This window comes from Pelmatolapia mariae, linkage group LG16_19, assembly GCF_036321145.2.
Source record: "Pelmatolapia mariae isolate MD_Pm_ZW linkage group LG16_19, Pm_UMD_F_2, whole genome shotgun sequence".
In the NCBI taxonomy this organism is placed as follows: domain Eukaryota; kingdom Metazoa; phylum Chordata; class Actinopteri; order Cichliformes; family Cichlidae; genus Pelmatolapia; species Pelmatolapia mariae.
This window is the reverse complement of record NC_086241.1, coordinates 40,972,732-40,994,277: the sequence shown is the minus strand read 5'-3', so window position 1 is coordinate 40,994,277 and position 21,546 is coordinate 40,972,732. Positions and strand designations below refer to the sequence as shown.

General features: G+C 42.0%; 1 protein-coding gene across 2 annotated transcripts in view; it reads right to left on the bottom strand.

Moving 5' to 3' along the window:
* The window catches only part of rragd (ras-related GTP binding D), a 53,142-nt gene that overhangs the window by 4,910 nt on the left and 26,686 nt on the right, over positions 1 to 21,546 (bottom strand). The window contains exons 5-6 of one of the 2 annotated variants that reach the window (XM_063497905.1): positions 19,807 to 19,949; positions 9,224 to 9,372 (exon numbers count right to left, since the gene is read on the bottom strand). In XM_063497905.1, the coding sequence (XP_063353975.1) occupies positions 9,224 to 9,372; positions 19,807 to 19,949 (292 nt within the window). The remainder of the gene's footprint in view (positions 1 to 9,223; positions 9,373 to 19,806; positions 19,950 to 21,546) is intronic. The other variant, XM_063497906.1, reaches the window with a different exon arrangement.

The following is a 21,546-nucleotide window of genomic DNA, read 5'->3' as shown; positions in this document are numbered from 1 at the left end:
TATTGTATTGTAGATAAGTACACATCTCTATTTTCTGAAGGTGGTTGAGTCTTTTCATATCTGTCAGACAATGCTCAGGATTTTCCATGAGTTTGTTGCAGCCAGTGCCATCCTCTATGATGTGTCATGCCGGGGCAGCAGGTGTAGGGTTGCAGATAGCACCAGATTCAATAAACTGGTCTGCAAGGCCAATAATGTTGTGGGGAGGGAGCTGGACTCTGGAGAGCCAGATGTTGTCCTACATAAGGACGATGCCGACATTGCCTCCCATCCACTCCATGACATGCTGGCCAGTCACAGGAGGACGTTTAGTGAAAGACTACGATTACGCAAATACACCACTGAGGACACAATAATTCATTTCAGCTTGTGGCCAATTCTTTGAATAATTCCACTAAGACAGACACCCTAGATTAGACACCTCAGAGTAGTGTGAAGTGGGGTTGTCAGCTTAACGCTGACAAAACCAGAAGCAGAAGTCCACAACACCAGGCCAGCTCATTCGCATAAGTCTCACATTATCGTGAAGATGCTTCATAGAAGAAAGGCTGGGGAACCAGGATTGTATTAGTGGGGACTAAAGGGATTAGTTGAATGAGGATCACAGTGCCGACGGCAAGTTAGAGAGTGTCTGATACTGTCTGGCCAATCAGATGCTGTGTTCATTCTCTTATGTTTTTACGACAACAGTTGGACCCAAGCACAGGCAGACCACAGGAACAATTCAAAAAAGGTTTATTAACAAAGTTGTAATTTAACAACAACATGAACTGCAGGGCTGTTTTCTGTGGGGATGAAGAGAAGGGTACATTTTAAGCAGGTGAGTGGAAAGACATGCAGGTAATCTGAGTTTGAATCAAAATCCAGTAAATTCCAAACATGCAATGGGAGAATCTGATTGGGCTGTGAGCTTTGTGGAAGAAGAGATGAAAGCGATACTAGACAAAATGTAAACTACTAAGATACTGTATGATCTGGCAAAGCTGGAGCAGCGGAGCCAGTCCTTAAGCACAGTTTTTTGAAGTCTGTCAGCAGCACCAGCTGAAGGGCATGTCTTCAGAGATATAGAACAAAGAGGCAACCATGCACACACACATGCGCATAACAGAATGAAGGAAGAGACAAAGAGAAGGAGAGCAAGAGAGAAGTAAAGAGAACGGGACAAAAACAGAGAAAGCGAAAAAGAAATCTGCCATTGAAAATGAATGACATTTGGCTACTATAAGTCATGTAAAGAGTTGTGATATGAGAGATAACCCTCACATCCTCAATCACGAAAACAGTTTTGTACTGATTCACTTGTGATCCATAATGCAAAGAAGTTAAATAGAACTACAGTACAGATACTATTTCTTAAACAGAACAAATCAAAATCGTTCACTAGTGTTGCTAACTACATAATTCAACTAACGTGCCATTTCAGAGTGCCCAGCCTACTAAACATTGTTTTGATATTGTTAAAATCAATCAACATCAAAATTCAGGGAAAGGAGACAGGAAGAAAAAGAACAGTGATTTCAGCTGAAATTTGGACAGTTGTTACAGACAATTACAATAATAACAATAATAACGTTTGTTTGTTTTTTTTTACTTAGCTAGACAACTAGTATAAAATAAGAGAGGTTTATACTGCACCGTGATTACCTTTGCAGTAAAACAACATAATGCATACGTGACTCATGCTTTTGAATTGGCTTGATGAAAAAAATTACACTATAAAAAATTTTGTTTGGGACATTGAAGAGCCATATGCGGTATCTTAATCTTTTTCTTCTTCTTGTAGCCATCCTCTCTTCTTCCTTCCTGGAATCTTTTGTCCCATTTATCCAGATGTTCACACCATCTAAACCTTGCTTCTCTAATTTTGTCTCCAAAGCATCTGACCTTAGCTGTACCACTGATATATTTATGTCTAATCTTTTCCTTTCTGGCCACTCTCAAAGAAAATCTTAACATCTTCAACTCTCCATCTCTAGCTCCGCCACCTGTCTTTTTGTTTGTTCCACCATCTCCAAACCATTATAGCAGGTCTCTATAGCAGGTATTGAAAGCTTCACTGTTACATTCATTACCCTGTCATTCACAGACATGTATTCGGTCTTGGTTCTACTGACTTCCATTCCTTTACTCTCCAGACCATGCCTCCACCTCTCCAAAATTTCTTCCACCAGCTCCTCACTCTCACTACAGTGTTGTCTAAGAACATCATAGTCCATGGAAACTCATCTGTCAAACTGTCCATCACAGCGCCAATGACAAAAAAGGGCCAATCATGGATTTCCTTCTCCACCTTCAACTGATATGTCACTCCTACTACACACCTCATCATTATCTTGCTGACCTCATGCATGTCATCCACCACCCTCACCTTGTCTGCCACTCCTGACTTCTTCATCCAGTACCATATTTTCTCTCTTGGCACCTTATCATATGTTTCCTCTAATTTCACAAAGGCACACAGAAGCTCCTTCTGACCTTCTCTATACTTCTCCGTCAGCACACTCGTAAGTCATACTGCTGCTCGTCAGCTCCATTTTTAGCTTAGCTTCAATAACTCTTTAAACAGCTCTATAGCTAATCACCTTTATGCCTCCAGAATTATTTAAGCTCTGTCTATCACTAGCAATGGGAATCACTAGTGATCCCAGTAGTCCAGTTTCTTGGAACTGTTAGTGTAGTTCCTTCTCTTTTGAGCAGGAACCATCTGCACTCCACATTGGCTGGAGTGCAGTGGGCAAACTGATTGAGAACACCTGAGTTGGACCTTCACCCCAACTCAGGTATTTTGGGCCTGGGTGTTGTGCAGCAGGGGGAATGGGTCTATCTTGCCTTCATCTTTGCTCTGCTTGTCCTTCAGGGGTCAGATTTGTTTGCATTTGGTATGCTTTGCTTTGCTCTTACATTTGGTGAGTGCAAAAAGCCTAACAATGATTAGTCTATTCCTAATGTTCCTTTCATTAGGGATGGTTTTGTTTCCTTGGTCGGAGGTGACGATAAAGACCCAGTTAAAATTCCGAGTAACACAGGAATCTATGACTTCTATATAGTGAACTCTGTGCTGCCCTTCTCAAAGGAGTCTGACACAGGTGACTACATCCTCAGTTATGGGATGGGTTTCACCACTGTTCCTGTTCCTTTGCACAAGCTCATCTTGAACTGCAAGCTCTTCCAAGGTGACATTTCCATGGGAGTACGTTAGAGCTGGGCGATATAAGATTTTTTCATATGACGATATGTTTTTTTCATTTCAGGCGATAATGATATATATCACGATATAAGCCAAATAACTATATTTGTAAGATTTAAATGTGCCGTTGCTCACAAGTAAAATGTGAAATAATCTGCAGCTTGTCTTGATTTTAATATTTATTTCCCATAATAAGTTCAACAGGGTAGATGTACTTAAGGAACATGAGACTTTTTCAGATAAATAAAGGCAAATATTGCAAACTACACAAAAGGCAGCCGCTAAAGCGTTTAAGTTTCAAAATAGAACAAACAAAACAGACTACTAAATTGTCAATTCCACTTAGAAACAAAATATTAATTCTAAAAATAAATCTTAGTTTGTTTTACAGAAGAACAGACAAAATTGACTAACTTTTGTCAATATCAAATAAACTGAGAACTAAAAGGAAATTTTCAATCTCTCCTTGTTGTATAGCTTTCTGAACTTTCTGAATCCTTTATCATCCGCAACTGAAAATAGTTGTGGATGATTACTACACCTTTCTAATGTGACGTTGTTGTCCCTGGCTCTCTTTCTCTCTCTCTCCCTCCCGCTCTGTTCCTGTGCTACTGCAAGTGTAACTACCACCCCTCCCCCCTCTTCCCAGCGCAAAGCACAAGGCTCGCGTGCGGAGTGAAGCGGAAAAAAAGTGCGAGAGAGAGGGTGTGAGAAGGAAAGTAAAACACCCCATGGCTCGCGATAAGGAGCCGGATCGCATCGTTCACATCAAAAGTCGACCGACACATCACTGCGAAATACCTTCGCACTACGGAACTTCTATGGCCCTTCCGTTCGACAATCTCTCCGGCATTGGAACCATTATCTCTTTTCTCTTCGGTAACCTGGTCTCGGTTGATTTTTCTCTAGTCGGCACACTCATTTCCTCCATTACCTGGGCAGCCCGGCTGGCTGCTTCCGAAACAACTACACATGTGCGGCTTGGCACTTGTGCTGTACGTAACAAGTCACGTGACGTGACGCTGCGGCTGTGATTGGTTCGGCTCTGCGCTACTTAATTTGGATTGGCTGTTCTTTTCTTTTTTTTTTTAAGAGAGCAAGGTCTATCGCAATAGTTTATTTTTTCTATCGAGAAAAAGTTATTTCGCAATACATATCGTTATCGTTCTATCGCCCAGCTCTAGAGTACGTCCAGCATTGCCTGTTGATGGTGTTCATTTTATTTTGGGTAATGGTAGCAGGGTTTGGGCAGATGTTCCTCCTTTAACTATTGTGACGTCTGTTCCACTGTCTCTGATGAAGGTGTTGGTGAGATTCCAGAGGTTTTTTCTGCTTATGTGGTCAGACATGCTATGGCAATGACTGATGGTGACATACCCTCGAGAAGTGTGACTCTGAGTTGAAGGTTCCGTCTTTAAATGAGTTTCCTTTAACAGTTTCACAGAATCATTCTGTTGCTCATGTTGCATGAGCAACAGAATGATCAGAGTTTGAAAGATTTATTCAATCGAGTGTTGCCTGAAACTGAAATAAACAGCCCAGCGTGTGGTTTATATATTGCATAATGGTCTGTTGTTTTGAAAGTGAATCACTCTGGCTGACGACGTTGTTGAAGATGCCATTTTGAAGCTGGTAGTACCAGCCAGATGAAAGTGGACATTTTGGGGTAAGAACTGAATTGAATTGAATTTTATTCATACAGCGCCAAATCACGACAACAGTCACTTCAAAGCGATTTATATTGTAAAGTAGACCCTACAATAATACGTACAAAGAAAAACCCAACAATCATATGACCCCTTATGAGGAAGCACTTTGGCGACATTGGGAATTAAAAACTCCCTTTTAACAGGAAGAAACCTCCCTCAGAACCAGGCTCAGGGAGGGGCGGGGCCATAAGCGGCGACCGGTTGGGGTGAGGGGGGTAAGAAAAACCTACTTGAAGCTTTTAAAATATTTTTTTTGGCCTCATGTCACAAGAGATGATGTGGCTCACATTAGAAGTTGTCATGTGTGCCAGTTGGCAGGAAAACCAATCAGGCCATTAGGCCAGTAATTTCAGCATTAACTGAACCTTTAGATGATCTGTCATCTTTTCTGTTTTCAGCTTTCAGTGAAGGCTGTCAGCTGTCCCGTCATCTGTGTCCCCCTTTCACACTGTTTTTTGTGTATGTTTAGGGTTGTCTGTTAGGCTTTAATAGATGTCCTTCAACACTGAATTAGCACAAAGATTTAATGAACCTGCTGCCAAATGTTTACTCCTGGTATCTTCACTGTGGTAAGACTTTTTTTGCACAAGGGAAAAGTTTGCATTCTAAAGTGAAAGAGTATGTTGTAATCCAAAGCATTTCCTGTAAATAACCAAGTAGTTTTGGTGCTTAAACCTGACTGAAATAGTCCTTGACAAAAGAAAGAAAAGTCAAACAAAAGTCTAAAATGGAATTCCTACATGGGATGTGAATCCTTGTTTTCTGGGTGAAATTGTATTGCAACTTAACCTCACCTACCTACAGAAAAGAATTTTGCCTGTTTTAATACTTCTAGACCAGGGGTAGGCAACTCCAGGTCTCAATTGCCGGTGTCCTGCAGGTTTTAGATATTGCCCTTTGTCAGCACACCTGAATCAAATGATTAGTCCATTACCAGGCTTCTGGAGAACTGTTGGGGAGGTAATTTGGCCATTTGAATCTGCTGTGTTGGATCAAGGACACATCTAAAACCTGCAGGACACCGGCACTTGAGGCCTGGAGTTGCCTACCCCTGTTCTAGACTCATTGTATTTAGCACTAACCTGCACTATAAAAATGGCCCTAGATAGGTAACACCTGTATTATGTGGGTAGTACTTTAAAGTATGACTAGAAGGGTTCCTGACCAATTCATATCAGTGTGTGTTGAGCTGAGGATAAGAATGTGCTGCTTGTTAATTTCCTACTTGCAGGGGATCAATCCATCTTTAACTTAAGAAAAGAAAGCATGGTAATGAATTTCGCAATAGGGATACTTCCTGACAGGGGCGGATCTAGAGAAATTTTCTTAGGGTGGCATGAGGGTGGCAAAGAAATCAAATGGGGTGGCAAAATCAAAGCCTTTTTTCCCCCCCAAACACATATGCAGGTGGTTACATACATTCAAATGCAGTAAGTACACACGTTTTTCATATAAATATGTTCTATAACTTAATTATTGTCTGTAGCCCACATAATTACACACTTTAGTTACATAAAGCATGTGAGTTTTGACGTTATGTACTGTATAGCCTCTATAATAAATAAATATGTAGCCCAATAAGTATAAAATCCAGAAAGCTACACAACATGGGGCGGTTGATTTACAAACACAAGTCTAACTTAAGTTTCACACTGTTTTTTGTTAGAAAACAATCACATTGGTACATGCTTAAATTACACAAAATGTCAGAAATCTGCACTGTCATGAACAAAAATTTAAACCTAATTTTTCATGATTTGTTGGATTAACCCACTGAGGTCTGAAATACAACCGACCACTTTTGACTCCTTTTGAGTTTACGTTTGTATTTCACCCTCAAATTGTTTCATTTTATTTTTTCCCCTTGCCTTGTTTGGTATCATTCTTTTCAGCTCAACTGAATTTAGTTGTTTTTTTCACTGACATACTGCATTAGTATTACTGATTTGAAATCACACAAAGAACTTAAAATCCTAGTAGTATTTTTTTACTGTAAAAAAAACACAGACATGTTGAGTAAATATAAATTGTACATTTTGTAAACATATACAACTATTTATCTAAGAATGCAGCCAATACACCTGCTGTTTTTTTTTCTTTTTTCATTTTATGCAACCATTTAAAAATATTACTAAAACTAAAATGAGAGAACAATCAGGTTTCGCAATAAGATGCCCCACAAATGATGTGTGCCAGTAAAATAAAGTTTGTCCACCAAAAGACAGAGGAGAACAGCACAGGGAGAAACCTGCAGGCCTGACAACAGGAGGTGTATCACTCCGCTGGTCTTCTACTTAGTGACTGTGTTTACGCTGCAATGTGCCTTAGTGACATTCATTAGTGCCCTCACTGACACACAAAACAAAGCAACGACTACACAACAGAACAACTACACAAGACAACACAACACACTAAGTATACAAGACAACACAACACACTAAGTATACAAGACAACACAATACACTAAGTATACAAGACAACACAACACACTAAGTATACAAGACAACACAATACACTAAGTATACACTCCACACTAAACGTCACAAATCTCCCACATCTAAAAACTCTCTCTCTCTATGTCTCTCTCTCTCACTCGCTCGCTCTGTCTCGCTGCCGTTACCATCACTCCTAAAACGCGCCCCTCTTCCTAAACAACCAAATCCCACGTGTTGACTTTTTTTTTAATTGGTCGACATGGTACATTTTTCCACCGATAGGAAAAAGGTGGCTTTTTTTCCTTTCTTTACTGTTTTCGCGCTGTCCTTAGAAAACGCTTAAAACACACACACAAAAAAACGTGACGACAGTATTTAGAAAAAAGCGTGGCTTATATATATTATTATAACTCTGGATTTACTGGCCTGTAATTAAAATTTAAAAACGCTGAAGTCCGAACTTTCAATGTGGGCTGAAATAGAGACTCAGCGTGGCTGCAGCTTGTTGCTATGTCAGCTTAAAATAGTCATGTGATTTGGAGGTGCAGCGTGTCCGTGGACCACAGAGGGTTAATAACACTCACCTTCCTTCCATTTCCAGAGTGTAACATCCAACCACCTGTGTAAAATCCGAAATTCCCATGGTGTTGTTCAAAATGTGCTCTGGCACAATCATAAACATCGCTTGCTACTGAAAACAAGGAAAAAGCGGTCTGCGCTATGGGCTGAACCATTTGTTAATGGTGGAGGGGGGGACACTATGCAATATATTCAGTTTTAGCATTTATATTCACTGTTGACTGTAACTACGCTCAAACTGTTAATGCTATCTTATTTTAATAAACAACACTGTTATATGCAAAACTGGGGTGGCACTTGGGGTGGCAAGGGATCATTTTAGGGTGGCACTTGCCACCCCATGCCACCCTTCTAGATCCGCCCCTGCTTCCTGACATGCTTAGTGAATGTTAACCCTTTAAAACCGGTCGGAGCGGGCACGCTCTGTTTTGCGTAACTATTTTTAAATCCCGGTAGCTCTGCAACCACGTAAGCTAGCGCAATAATTTTTTTTGCATATGAAACCGGAGGAGTTGTACTTACATCTTATGCCATCAGCTTGTCCTATGTCACATTTTCCTTCCACATATAGCTTTGCAAAAACTGCATAAAAAGCGCTTGCAGCAACAAAAACATAATATTCCAGAAACACGCTTCGCCGATCCGATCAGCTGTTCATAACACTTCCGAGGTTGGAATAGAAGTCAGCGCGAACTTTCACATGACCGCCACGACCTGCCCGAAACCAGAAGTGACGTAATTTTCGCAGAAATGTAGTTTTTTTTACCATCACGGCCTCATGAACCTGTACTGGTGTTTTTAAAAGTTATCTTTGACTTTATGACTTTCTGTGTCGTTTCTGGGATGCTTTGGACTCATATTGCACTGTTGGAAATAGTTTATTTTGATGCATATGCTGCTTTTTTGCAAATTTTATTTTCGTTTTTCCTGCAGTATATAAAAATTGGTGTATCTCAAAAATAAAACTATGAAGACACTCAAAATAAATTTCCTGTGGTGGGAAACTATTTTGTGCAACTTTTTTGTATTTACAGTTTTGAGGGATAAGCCTCTTACATTTCTCTAACTAGAAATATATGTTAAAAAAACAAAAACGATTTTCAATTTTTTTGTAGTTTATTGCACTTTTTTGCAATTTATGTAAATACTATGCACTTAATGCATACATATTATTAAAATTTGGGCTGTAATGGTTGTATTGATGTATAGCAACTTGAAATGCTCCCAAAAATGGCACTACAGCATGTAAAAATATAATATGAGCTCTGGCGGACTTGGTTCTATGGTAGGTCTTAAAGGGTTAATGAACTGACCTTTCCTAGCAAAGCTTTCCTTGCGGAGGAAGCAGACCATGGCAAGAAACTTGGTGACCTCTTTCAGGTATATGACTGTGGTGTTGTTCAGGTGAATGATGGCCATAGAGTCTTTGTCATGGGGTAAACCAGCTTCAGTGTTTGGCATACTGAAGGGAAGAAAACAGAAAAAAATAGCTCAGATGAACTTCAAAGATAATATTTAATTTTACATAATCCTGAGACACAGTGTAGACTTTTACTGAGGGAGCATTATATTATAGCTTCTTGTTTTCAACAGGTTAAAGAAACTGCCAACTGCCTAGGTAAACAACAGAGTCCTGCTTTTATTTAGAACTCACCCAGAGGACTTTCAAAATGTAGCAAGAAAGTTGGAGAGAAAAGACGTAGCACCCTGAAATGGATAGATGGATGGATGTATAGATTCTCTGCAGGTAATCTAAGTTTGCAAAAGCACTGAGGAAGAAGCCTGAACTTTCACTTTTCATCCAAATTCAGAAGTACAAATGAGCATCACTTTTTCTCCTCTTTATGCTGTATCAGAAATCTTTCCTTACAATCTGGTACATGTATTTAGTTTCTTTACCCCCCCCCCCCCCCCCCGCCCCGCCCCACACACACACACACACACACACACACACACACACACACACACACACACACATATATTATCACACCAAAAAAGTTATGTCCATGGACTTTCAATTTCCACACCATCTATTTCAATCTGCAGTTGTGAGTTTGAGAATTTAAAAAATAACATGATTTAAAATGTACTGTCATCAGCAAATAATACTAATTTTAATATATCAGATATCTTTACAAATGTCATTTATATAAAAACGAATAGCTCTGGACCCAGTACATAAACCTGAGGAAGCAATGTCCAAGCATGATGAGGATTATTCTCTCAACTTTACACTTTTAACATGCATCTGGACCAGTCTTCAGTGATTTTTCCTGGAGTCTTTCAATGTTATATACCCTCACCCAGGTGGGGGTGATCAAGAGCCACCCATCGCTCTCCCCACTGGATCCACAACCATTTTGACACAACCTCTGCGATCTCAGTGACCAGCTTGATAACCTTGTGCTTGCTTGCGCCTGTGATGCCCACCTTGCTGAAGGTCCTGAAGCAGGACTGGACAATGAATCCTCTGCACCCACCTCTGTGTTCACACCTCACTTGCCACCCATCCCTTCTACTCGTCAAAGTCCTGTGTTGGTCCAGGAGGATCTATTAAGGCTCCCCGAATTTATCTCCATAGTTGCTTATTAGATGATGGTCTACTCTGTTTTGGAGGAAGTGAGCTGGCCATTGTGCTTCTGTCCCAGCAGCTGTTTCATAAATCCAAATAGATTTTCTAGAAAGACAGCTAGCTTTCTGGCCCTCTCCTTCCGCTGCCTCCTATGCTCCTCAGTCCTTCTCAGTGTTAGCAGCTTCTTCCAGAGGATGCCACGCAACTCTACGAGGGATCCTTTCTGAGCATGTGAATTGTTTTTGCTCGGTTGTTCTTCGTGTAAGGTTTCGCTACACTCATCTCCAGCACTCAAACTGCTCAGCTGCTTGGCTGATGATCGGGGCGATCGTGGCTCAAGAGTTGGGAGCTCGCCTTGTAATCGGAAGGTTGCCGGTTCGAGCCCTGGCTTGGACAGTCTCAGTCGTTGTGTCCTTGGGCAAGACACTTCACCCGTCGCCTACTGGTGGTGGTCAGAGGACCCGGTGGCGCCAGTGTCCGGCAGCCTCGCCTCTGTCAGTGCACCCCAGGGTGGCTGTGGCTACAATTTAGCTTGCCATCACCAGTGTGTGAATGGGTGGATGACTGGATATGTAAAGCGCTTTGGGGTCCTTAGGGACTAGTAAAGCGCTATACAGCGCTATAAAAATACAGGCCATTTACCATGATGATGGTGGCCTCATTGTCTGGAGGTGGTAGTCAGCTTCTCCCTTGGCTGTTGCTTCCAAGATGGCATCGACATCATTGTCGAACAGTGGCCACTTAACCTATGTTCTGATGACTGGTCATGTGTCGCCTGGAGGTTCTGGGCACTCTGAGGTGTCTCCCTGCCTGGCTCCTCCTGCATCTCACCAGAACAAGGGCCGGAATTCTGTGACACTTGCACCATCTGAACATATTTCATCTTGACCTGGTGGATTTTGGGGCTATACAGGTTCTTACAGATTTTGTTGCAAATGGATCTCATAATCATTATTGTGTTTCCATTGCCACGATCTATTACCATTTGGTCTGTCTGACTAGGATTCTCATTCTCCCTCACTCTCGTGCTCTTGGAACCCTTGGGGGTGTTTCTCCGTAGGTCAATCTGTAGCTGTAAACAATTTTTAACCCAATGCAGTACAACCCCCTTGACGCCATACCATTCCAGTTTTATTTCATGATCAAATATAGTAATACGCTGGACTGATTCTTATATAGCAGTTTTCTACTCTCCCAGAGTACTCGAGGCGCTCTATACAACATGCCACATTCACCCATTCACACGAGCACTGTTTCTATGCTTTGAAGTCCTTTCGAACTACCATTCACACATATTCATACTCACACATATTCATACTCCAATGGATGCATCGGAGAGCAACTTGGGGTTAATATCTTGCCCTGCATTTGGCAGGGGAGCCAGGGATCGAACCACCAACCTTCCGATGAGTAGACGACCTGCTCTACAGCCACCCAGAGAATAACTAATATTTATCTAAGAATTTATCTAATTGTTTATTGAACAGTTTTTCTGGGATTTTTGAGAATTGTGGTAGTAGAGAAACGGGCCTGTAATTTGTGGCGTCAGAAATTTTAGCTATTTTCATTTTGTTTCTGAACTTGCTTCTATGATCTTCTTGACAATTTTCATATTAATACCATTGCAATCAGTGGATGTTTTTTATTTTCATTCATTTATGATATATATCAATTATTTCTTTTTCCTCCACTGCTGTAAGAAACATTGAGTTAGGATTCCTATCAATCAGGTTTTTGCTACAGTCTGAAGATAGTAATGGCTCAGGAATTCTTTCTGCCAGACTTAGTCCAACATTTACAAAATAACTCTTAAAGCTATGATTATAATTCCATTACCAATATAACATTGAGGAGAACTTAAATGTCCAGAACTAATTTTAATAATACTATTTAATATATCTCTCATATTGTGTTTGTTACTGTTCAATATTTTTCTACAATATTCCTTCCTACATGCGCGTATAATATTGGTTAACTTATTTTTGTATTTTTTGTATTTATTTTCTCCTTCTTTTGGTCCTTTTATAAATTATCTATACAGTGTGTTTTTCTTTTTACATGCATTTTGTAAACCTGGCTGATCATGGTCAATCAGATTTTTGCATTCTGATATTTATATTTTCCAGTTCTTAATTAACTGGTCATTTTTAAATGCATTCATGGTTTCTTCTGTCCTCACATCTGTATCTTGTTCCCATGGCTACATTGTCTTGTAATTAGTGTCATAAATTGCAAAAAACTGAAACTAATATTTTATTTAAAAACCACAAAGTACACAAATACAAGATTAAATCTTTTATTTAATAAAGACACATGATTACACATTCATACAAAGAACAAGGTTTCTATAAAAATGACACACGATGTAAGAAAAGCATTATAACATACAAATAAATAAATGTTTTATGAAAATCTGACATACTTAGCATACAAAAAATTGTTATATTGGTCAGATCAAAAACATCCCCTGCTCTCTTAGTGGCCGAAGCGAGAGGCTGCCTCTCTGAAATGACTTTATTGACGGGTCTGGGAGGACTTCGAGCTTGCGGCCGGTCAGGCAGGCGAGGACAGAGATCTCCGATGTTGTTCCCGGGATCTGCTGGAGCCACTCGCCTAGGTTGGGAGTCACTGCACCTAGTGCTCCGATTACCACTGGGACCACCGCCACCTTCACCCTCCACATCTTCTCGAGCTCTTCTCTGGGCCCTTGGTATTTCTCGAGCTTATCGTGTTCCTTCTTCCTGATGTTGCTGCCATTCGGAACCACTACATCAATCACTACGGCCGTCTTCTTCTGTTTGTCTACCACCACTATGTCCGGTTGGTTAGCCATCACCATTTTGTCCGTCTGTATCTGGAAGTCCCACAGGATCTTAGCTCGGTCATTCTCCATCACCCTTGGGGGCGTCTCCCATTTTTGACCTCGGGACTTCCAGGTTATACTCGGCACAGATGTTCCTGTACACTATGCCGGCCACTTGGTTATGGCGTTCCATGTATGCCTTGCCTGCTAGCATCTTGCACCCTGCTGTTATGTGCTGGATTGTCTCTGGGGCATCTTTACACAGCCTGCACCTGGGGTCTTGCCTGGTGTGGTAGATCCCAGCCTCTATGGATCTTGTGCTCAGAGTTTGTTCTTGTGCTGCCATGATTAGTGCCTCTGTGCTGTCTTTCCGTCCGGCTTTGTCCAGCCACTGGTAGGACTTCTGGATGTCTATGCCATACCATATGGTGTAGGGCCCTGTCCTTCCATGATGGTTCCTCCTCTTGCTTCTCTTCTTTCTCTGGTTTCTGCTAGCATGTGTCTGTTGTGGCCATCTTCCTGATGTACTGATAGATGTTTGTTGTCTCATCCTGGATAGGGGTTCTAACACTCACTAGGCCTTGTCCTCCTTTCTTTTGCTTAGCATACAGTCTCAGGGTGCTTAATTTGGGCTGAAACCCTGCATGTATGGTACGGAGCTTCCTTGTCTTGTCAGTGGCTCCTATCTCCTCCCTTTGGCCAGCTTATTATCTAGATGTTCATTGCCCGGATCATGTTCTTCCCATTCAGCTGACTCTTCAGGACTTGCCTTACTCTCTTCAGGTATTTGGTGGTTCTGGCTTCTCTAGTGGCCTTTTCGTGGTTCCCATTTGCCTGCGTGATTCCCAGGTACTTGTAGCTGTTCTCAATGTCAGTGTCTTTTTGCTTTTTTGAGGAGAGGCCCCCACTCATATCACTGAGCTTCTTCAAACTTATTCTCCAAACCGGATCCACTGATAGTGGTCTTCTGGCTATTCCACAGACTGGTTTGAAAACAAAGTACGATCACGCTTTTCAAACCTTAACGCCAAAAGTGTGGAACAGTTTACCTCCCATTCTACACACCATTGACTCTTCTTTTAAAAAACAGCTGAAAACTAATCTATTTAGACATATATTTGGGTAATGTTCTTATGTATTATGTTGTTTTTGTCTGACGTATTTTTAAATTCCCTGAAAAGCACTTTGCAATAGACTCTTGTCTTAAAAAGTGGTATATAAATAAATTTTACTTCACTTTTTTTCTACTTCTGTTCATTATGGTTTAGGTTTTTTTTTCATATCATTATAAAAAAAACACTGATATGAAATTATTAAAATATTGTTCTTTCACATAGTACGTGGCATGTGCTGCGCTGACTGCTAACTAGAGTGAAGGACAGAAATTTTGTGTTGCGCTGACTGCTGCGCTCTGCTTATATATCATTTTTTGCAGCAGCTTTATGTATACTAGATGCTCCTGTTCCTGGTCATTTCAAAACATGGATCTCTTTGATTTTGTATGCCCTATGAGAGTTTGTGATGCGTTCAAAAGTTTAATAAAAAAATGTATACCTCATTCATAAAAAAAGAAAGATTTGTAACTATCTAAAAAGGCTCTGGAGGTCCCTATATATGCACATAAACTGTGTCAAAAAGTTCACCGCGTACATGAGCGAGTACTCCTTGCTGGCGCACTTGCGCTGTGTTTTGCTCGATGCACGTGTGAAGTAACTCAAAAGCCAGTTGCCATGTTCTTTCTACTGCGTCATATGTCTGATGTGTACTAGAAGTGTCTAATCCCCTTATAATAATACACTCATTGCAGTGCTTTGGACTTCAGACCACTATGACTGCTAAATGCTAAAAACACTGACGCCACTGTAAATCGATGAATGTTTTCAGAGTACAAGAGTCTAATGGTGTAGTTGTCCTGCACCATTAGAGGCCAAACTTGAGGCTGAGAACACTCTTTTTCATATTCTATCAGCTGTTGCAAAGTATTTTAATGAGCAAGGGCCTGCTGCAGTTTTGGCCCAGTGGGTGTGTCTCTCCTGCCTTTGGTACCACTCTTCTGTTTAGCTTACTCTAACCAGAAAAGGAGACCAGAAAAGAAGAGCTATAGGGCTAGAGAGCTTTTGGCTAGGGTGTGTGTTGAGCTTCACTCCTAAACTCAAATAGTGACCTAGACTGTGGTGTGAAGGCACTGTTCAAGCAGGAGGATTTCTCTGCAGATCGAGGTGGCAGGAAAGTGCCTTAACAACACTGGTACCGTGAGTCCAATCACCTGTTTATTTCTGCGGTTGCTCCTCCAGGCTGGACTTTGCCACTGAGCACAGTTTGTTTGGGATTCCCTTTGCTGATCGATTGGAAAACGCGAAGTGGAAGGTAGGGTTAATCAGTGCAACTGGCTGTCTCAGCTCTCTCCCCTTCTTTCCATTCACCAAGCACCATGTTATTTATTTGGTTGGCTTTGTCAGATTGTTGTACACTATTAATTGTATTCAGTTAATAAATTAGTGCATTTTGATTGAAGTCATTTCTCTCCCATTAATTCCATGATGTAAGTAAGTAAGTAAAATTTTATTTGTATAGCACCTTTCAAGATAAAAATCACAACGTGCTTCACAGAAAAGCTAAAACATAAAAACAGAAATCAACCAACAGCAAGTTTAAAAAGATGAGTTTTTAGCTGTTTTATAAATGAAACCACTGAGTCCACAGATCTCAGGCTCAAAGGAAGGGAGTTCCAGAGTCTGGGGGCTACATTTACAAACGCTCTACCGCCTTTCATTTTCAGCCTCGTATGATGGACGACCAGCAAGCCCTGATCACATTACCTCAGGGACCTGCTGGGGATGTAAGGATGTAAAAGATCTCTGATATAGGTTGGTGCTTGTCCATCAGTGGATTCTGAATTTTATGGGGAGCCAGTGAAACTGGATCAGCAGAGGTGTAACGTGAGAGTATTTAGAAGAGTTGGACAGAAGCTTTGCAGCAGTGTTCTGAACAACTTGCAGATGATCCACAGAGGCTTTACATAAACAAGTGAACAAAGACTTACAATAATATAAACGAGATGAGACAAATGCATGGATGACCATTTCTAATTCTGAGCGTGGTACAATGGGACTCAGCTTAGCAATATTTTTTAAATGATAAAAACAGGAGCGAACCAGTGATTTAGCATGAGTGTGAAAATTATTTCCTGTGACGGGTGAGAAGTTGGCAAATGAGATTATGAAGCATCCTACTCTGAAGAACAAACCAGTGGATTATTTTTAAAGAAAATTTGTTGGTCACAGTGTGTAAGGCTATTCATGTGGCTTTGCTGGTTATACTGCGCGGTGACCTCCCCTCCCCCCCCAGCCCCCCTTTTTTATTTAGGTCACTGCATTTCACAACATAATACCACATATTGTGTGTGCATGTCTTTAAGCGTCATTGTATGGTAGGTAGGTGAGAGTGAATGAGTGACTGAATGAACGGTCTGTCGACTGCCCGTGGCTTCTGGAGGGGTGTTATTCCGACTTCCCACGCTCATTATTTGATACAAAGGAAATATGAGCAGGAACCACAAACATGTTGAGGGATTGGCTGTGTTAGTTCAGTGAGAGAGTCAATAAGTACTGTGTACACTTATTTCTGCTTTTTTATTTGGTTAAATACGAACAAAATTACAGCAGAAGTGCTGCCACGTGTCTGGCCAGAAAGAGAGGACCAGTGTGTTTATTTGGTAGTTCAATAAAAAGCTTCAGTTAGTTAAGAGTGAGAAAAAAAATTGTGTTCACATTTGCAGATTTGTCTTATTATACAATATTTGCAAATGAAACAATGAAGCATTCAAAATTACTTTGTCACTTGGAAACTAAACATCCTCCTCTGAAGAACAAACCAGTGGATTGTTTTTAAAGACAATTTGTTGGTCACAGTGTGTAAGGCCATCCATGTGGCTTTGCTGGCTATACTGTGCGGCGACCCTCCCCCCAACCCTGCTTTTATTTAGGTCATTACAGTTCACAACATACCACCACACAATGTGTGTGCATGTGTGGTGGGTGACAGTAAGCTTTCTGGGGGGGTGGTTATTCCAGCTTCCCAGCCTCACAATCAAGTACTTTTGTGAGACCCACACTCTCTCTGTCTCTCTCACATTCACACTTACACTACACGATTTTGTTCCAGGTGCTGTATGTTTGTTTTTACTTACAGGTGCAGGAGTTGGCGATACATGCATTTCTATTTGTACTTTTATCTTTATATATCATATTGTAGCGGGTCAGGGCTGTTTGGTGTTTTGTTTTGACAGCTATGTTCTGTTGTTATGTTGCCACGGTTACAGGTGACGCTCTCTCTCTGCGACTGTGTGTTTCTGGGTGGGGAGAGCGCCATTTTGTGTTGTTGTTGTTGTTATGCTAGAGCTGCGCCGAGCGGGTGTGTTAGCGTGGTGTGTGTTCGTCCGTGAATGCTAATAAACGGCTGTGCTCCCTGGCTAGCTCGCGGGAAGCAAGACCAAACGATACCTCTGTCTCCTCCTTGTCTGAGCTCGCCATATTGGTGTCAGAAGTGGGATAGCTCACCCTCGCCGTAATGGAGAGAGACATTCAGAGGCTGGAGCAAGCTGCACCTTTGCAGCGGCGGCCTGTCGCGACAGACGCTAGGACAATGCTTCATGGGTTGCCTCCGTCGACCGACACGCCGAGCCCCCGACAGCAGGCAGTGATGCCTACAATGCCAGCTAAGGTACCGAAATACAACGGGCTAACCCCGCTAGAGCCCTACCTCTCACAAGTACGGCTAGCCGCGAGGCATAGTGGCTGGAGTGACGAAGAGGCTGCTACACACCTAGCGCTAGCATTGGAAGGAGATGCACTGCAGGTACTCCTTGACCTAGCCCCGTCAGAGCAGCATGAGCTCCAGGCCCTCACCATAGCACTCGAGAGGCGATTTGGGCAGCGGCACTGTACTGATCAGAGCAGGGAGCAGCTGACCAACTGGAGCCGTCGGCCGGGGGAGAGCCTGGGCACCTTTGCAGCGGATGTGTTGCTGTATGCTCGTCATGGCTACCCGGAGTTCCCAGCAGCAGCCCGTGAGGAGCTTAGCCTGCATGCTTTTCTGCGAGGACTTTTTCCAGAGTGACTACGCCAACACGTCTGCCTGGCCATGCCTCAGACTCTCCGTGAGGCGCTCCTTGAGGCTGAAAGGGCCGAGCTGGTGCTCGCCTCGCGACCTAACCAGCAGGTGGCCCCCCCAAACTACCCCCAAATCAGAACCGCAGACTGCGACAGGGAGGGGGAGGTCACGGAGATATGCCAGTTGCAGCCCTCGGTGCCCTGGAGGCGTCCCCATCGACTGACCGACCGGTGCGATGAGTCTGCTCACGTGGCGCGCAACTGCCTGGCGCCTGCACCAAAGACCAGAACTATGTGGCCTCAGGGAAACGAGAGGGGGAGCGGTGTAGTGAGGGGACCACCGCTCCAGCTTCCTGCCCCCCTCCACGAACGATGCACGGTGGTGGGCCTAGACGGGCACCTCAAGGGACTCTACCTGAGCTGCTGTGTTGAGGACCAGCCCTGCCGGGCCCTGGTGGACACGGGGTCTACCATTTCCCTAATACGACCTGTTGTGCTCCCTGGAACGTCCGGGCCACTTGTGATGGGTTGGTCGCCCACCGACACGGTGGGCGACATTGTCATACTATACCACATATAACGTAATAACTGAAATAACACGAATAGAAATAGAAATATATAAACAGCCAAAAGATTGACACGAACAAGAAGAGGTAGAGATTCTTGTAGAGATTCAAGTAGAGATTTTATATAGCTGTTCTTGGATAAACAAAATGTGTTGGGCACTGAGGTGATTTCAGATCACAATTTTGATTGTCACAAAGGACAGGTTTTATTTAAACACACAAATTTTTTATGGATTGTAATGTTTAACTGTTTAAGGATGAATTTTGTTTCTTTTAATCTCTATATACAATAATACACTATAAGCAGGTCAGTAGCGCTTCTTCTCCTCTCTCTTCCACTGCCAGTCCATCAGAAATGTATCAACTACTGTTCGGTCTGATTTTAGTCGAAACCTGACCTCTAATTACACAAATTTAGATTAGGACATAGGTTCAAGCTGGGTGGATAATTAAATACAAAGCATATCCTTTCTGATCTATGAGGGAATCAGGAGTACCTACCATTCTTTGGGTTTTACATCACAATGAGATCTGTAATATTGTTTTATCCAGTGTGTCAATTCCCTCTGTTAACGAGACAAATAGATACTTTCCAATTCTAACTTTGAGAAGAGCTGGAATTTTACTCTGACAACCTAATTTCAGAACTCCAATTCTTTCTCATCAGTTTCTGATATGAGAGAGAGAGAGAGAGAGAGAGAGCAAGAGAGAGAGAGCAAGAGAGAGAGAGCGAGAGAGAGAGCGAGAGCGAGAGCGAGAGAGAGAGCGAGAGAGGGATTACAGGAGAGAATGTGAGAATGTGAACATTGAGCTTGTGGCATTAAGAGAAAGTCTACTGACTTACCCATAAATACAGGAGATGTCAATGACCACGTCAATCATATCACAACACAGTTCATACGTCTGCATATCTACTGGACTGCTGTCTGTAGCGATGTAAATCTTGCTGCCTACATCAAACAAGAAGGCCTTTTCAATACCCGAGTTCTGAAATCAGAGGCAGAGAAACAGAAGAGAAAAGTAGTTATGGATTTTTTCTACATAAATACCATTCTATTTATGACCATTCTATGCAGCCAGAATAGTTGCTTTAAGAATTAAAGTACTAAAAGGCTGTCCAAAAAAAAAAAAAAAAAAAAAAAAAGCAAAGGAAAAAGAAAACTGCACTGCTGAGTTCTTATTAACACCAGAATACTTTTCCCACCATCATTATCAAGTGTATTTGTGACAAAGAGGAGGGCATTCTCCCTCTCTTTCTCACACAGTCTATAGGAAGATTGGTGATTTATGTATCTATGGTTTTTTTGTCTTTTACAGGGGCAGCAGTTGGCGAAACATTGCGCAATCATCATTCATCATTCCCCCCCATAGTGACAGATGTAGCGATACCAAATTCAATTCAATTTTATTTATACCGCGCCAAATCACAACAACAGTCGCCTCAAGGCGATTTATATTGAATGACAGGAACATCAGGAAGAAGGGACACGAGAAGTAGGAGAAGTTCCAAGGGCTCAGAGAAGAAGAGTGCAGTCCTAGGAACAGCTGAGATACTGTACAGGACCTGGGAGCTTGAAGGTTAGCCTGCTAGGTTACACTTTGTTAAGAATAATCATTTGTATTAGATTTTATGTATCATATTTTTACCTTGTCCCCTCACTGTATGGAAGTGTTTCTTGCTGTAAATCCAAACTCTTTCCTAGGAACCTCTATGGACTCAGAAGCCTTCATCAGAGGAATGATGTCTGCCTTGTCCTATTGTAGAGTCTCCACATTTGCGTCTCCAGCAGACACTGCTCAACGGGCATACTGGAGGAACGTTATCTGTGGTGATGCTGCATCTTGTCGTTCTGAATCTACTGCACAACTGGACAGATTCTTTCCCCAGATTATATTGAATGTCTTCCGTTGTTTGTCTCCCTGTGTGAACTGTTATGAATATTGCATAGTTCATGTGGGCATCAGAAATGCAGAAGGTCTTCAGGCCACACTTGAGGCTTCAGGCACGTATTATGAATCGCTGTCTCAGTGCCAAATGTATGCTGTCTGCTAGTTCCTACTGTATAAAATAGTCTTCTGAAGAGGTGGCACTGTTGCCCACAAAATATATATTCCTGATAGTCACAGTTGATAAGGAGAAAAAGTTCTCATGAAATTCCATAGGACATTAATGCGATCCATTTTTGGCTCACTTACAAATGTAATGGAGACCAGGGGTTCCATTACCTTGTTGGCATTGTTAGTGATTAATTGATGGATTGGGAATTTAAAATAGTATATGTTAGAGTGAATTGTTAAATGTTTGTCATTTTTATGCTTACCATCCCTACGAAAGGAATTTCACTGTCCCCCTCCCCAGATTCTCAAGGTTCTGGGTGGGGGGCTGTAGTCTTTTATTACAGGCAACATCCTTGTGAAGGTCTTTTTTTGATGTAAGCTTCCTGCCCAGCAGGAGGTCACACACACACACACACACACACACACACACACACACACACACACACACACACACACATTCTTACTTACATACAGGAGTTCACACATATACATACAATGCCTTAGAACTATGTGGGCGTTGCTTTGC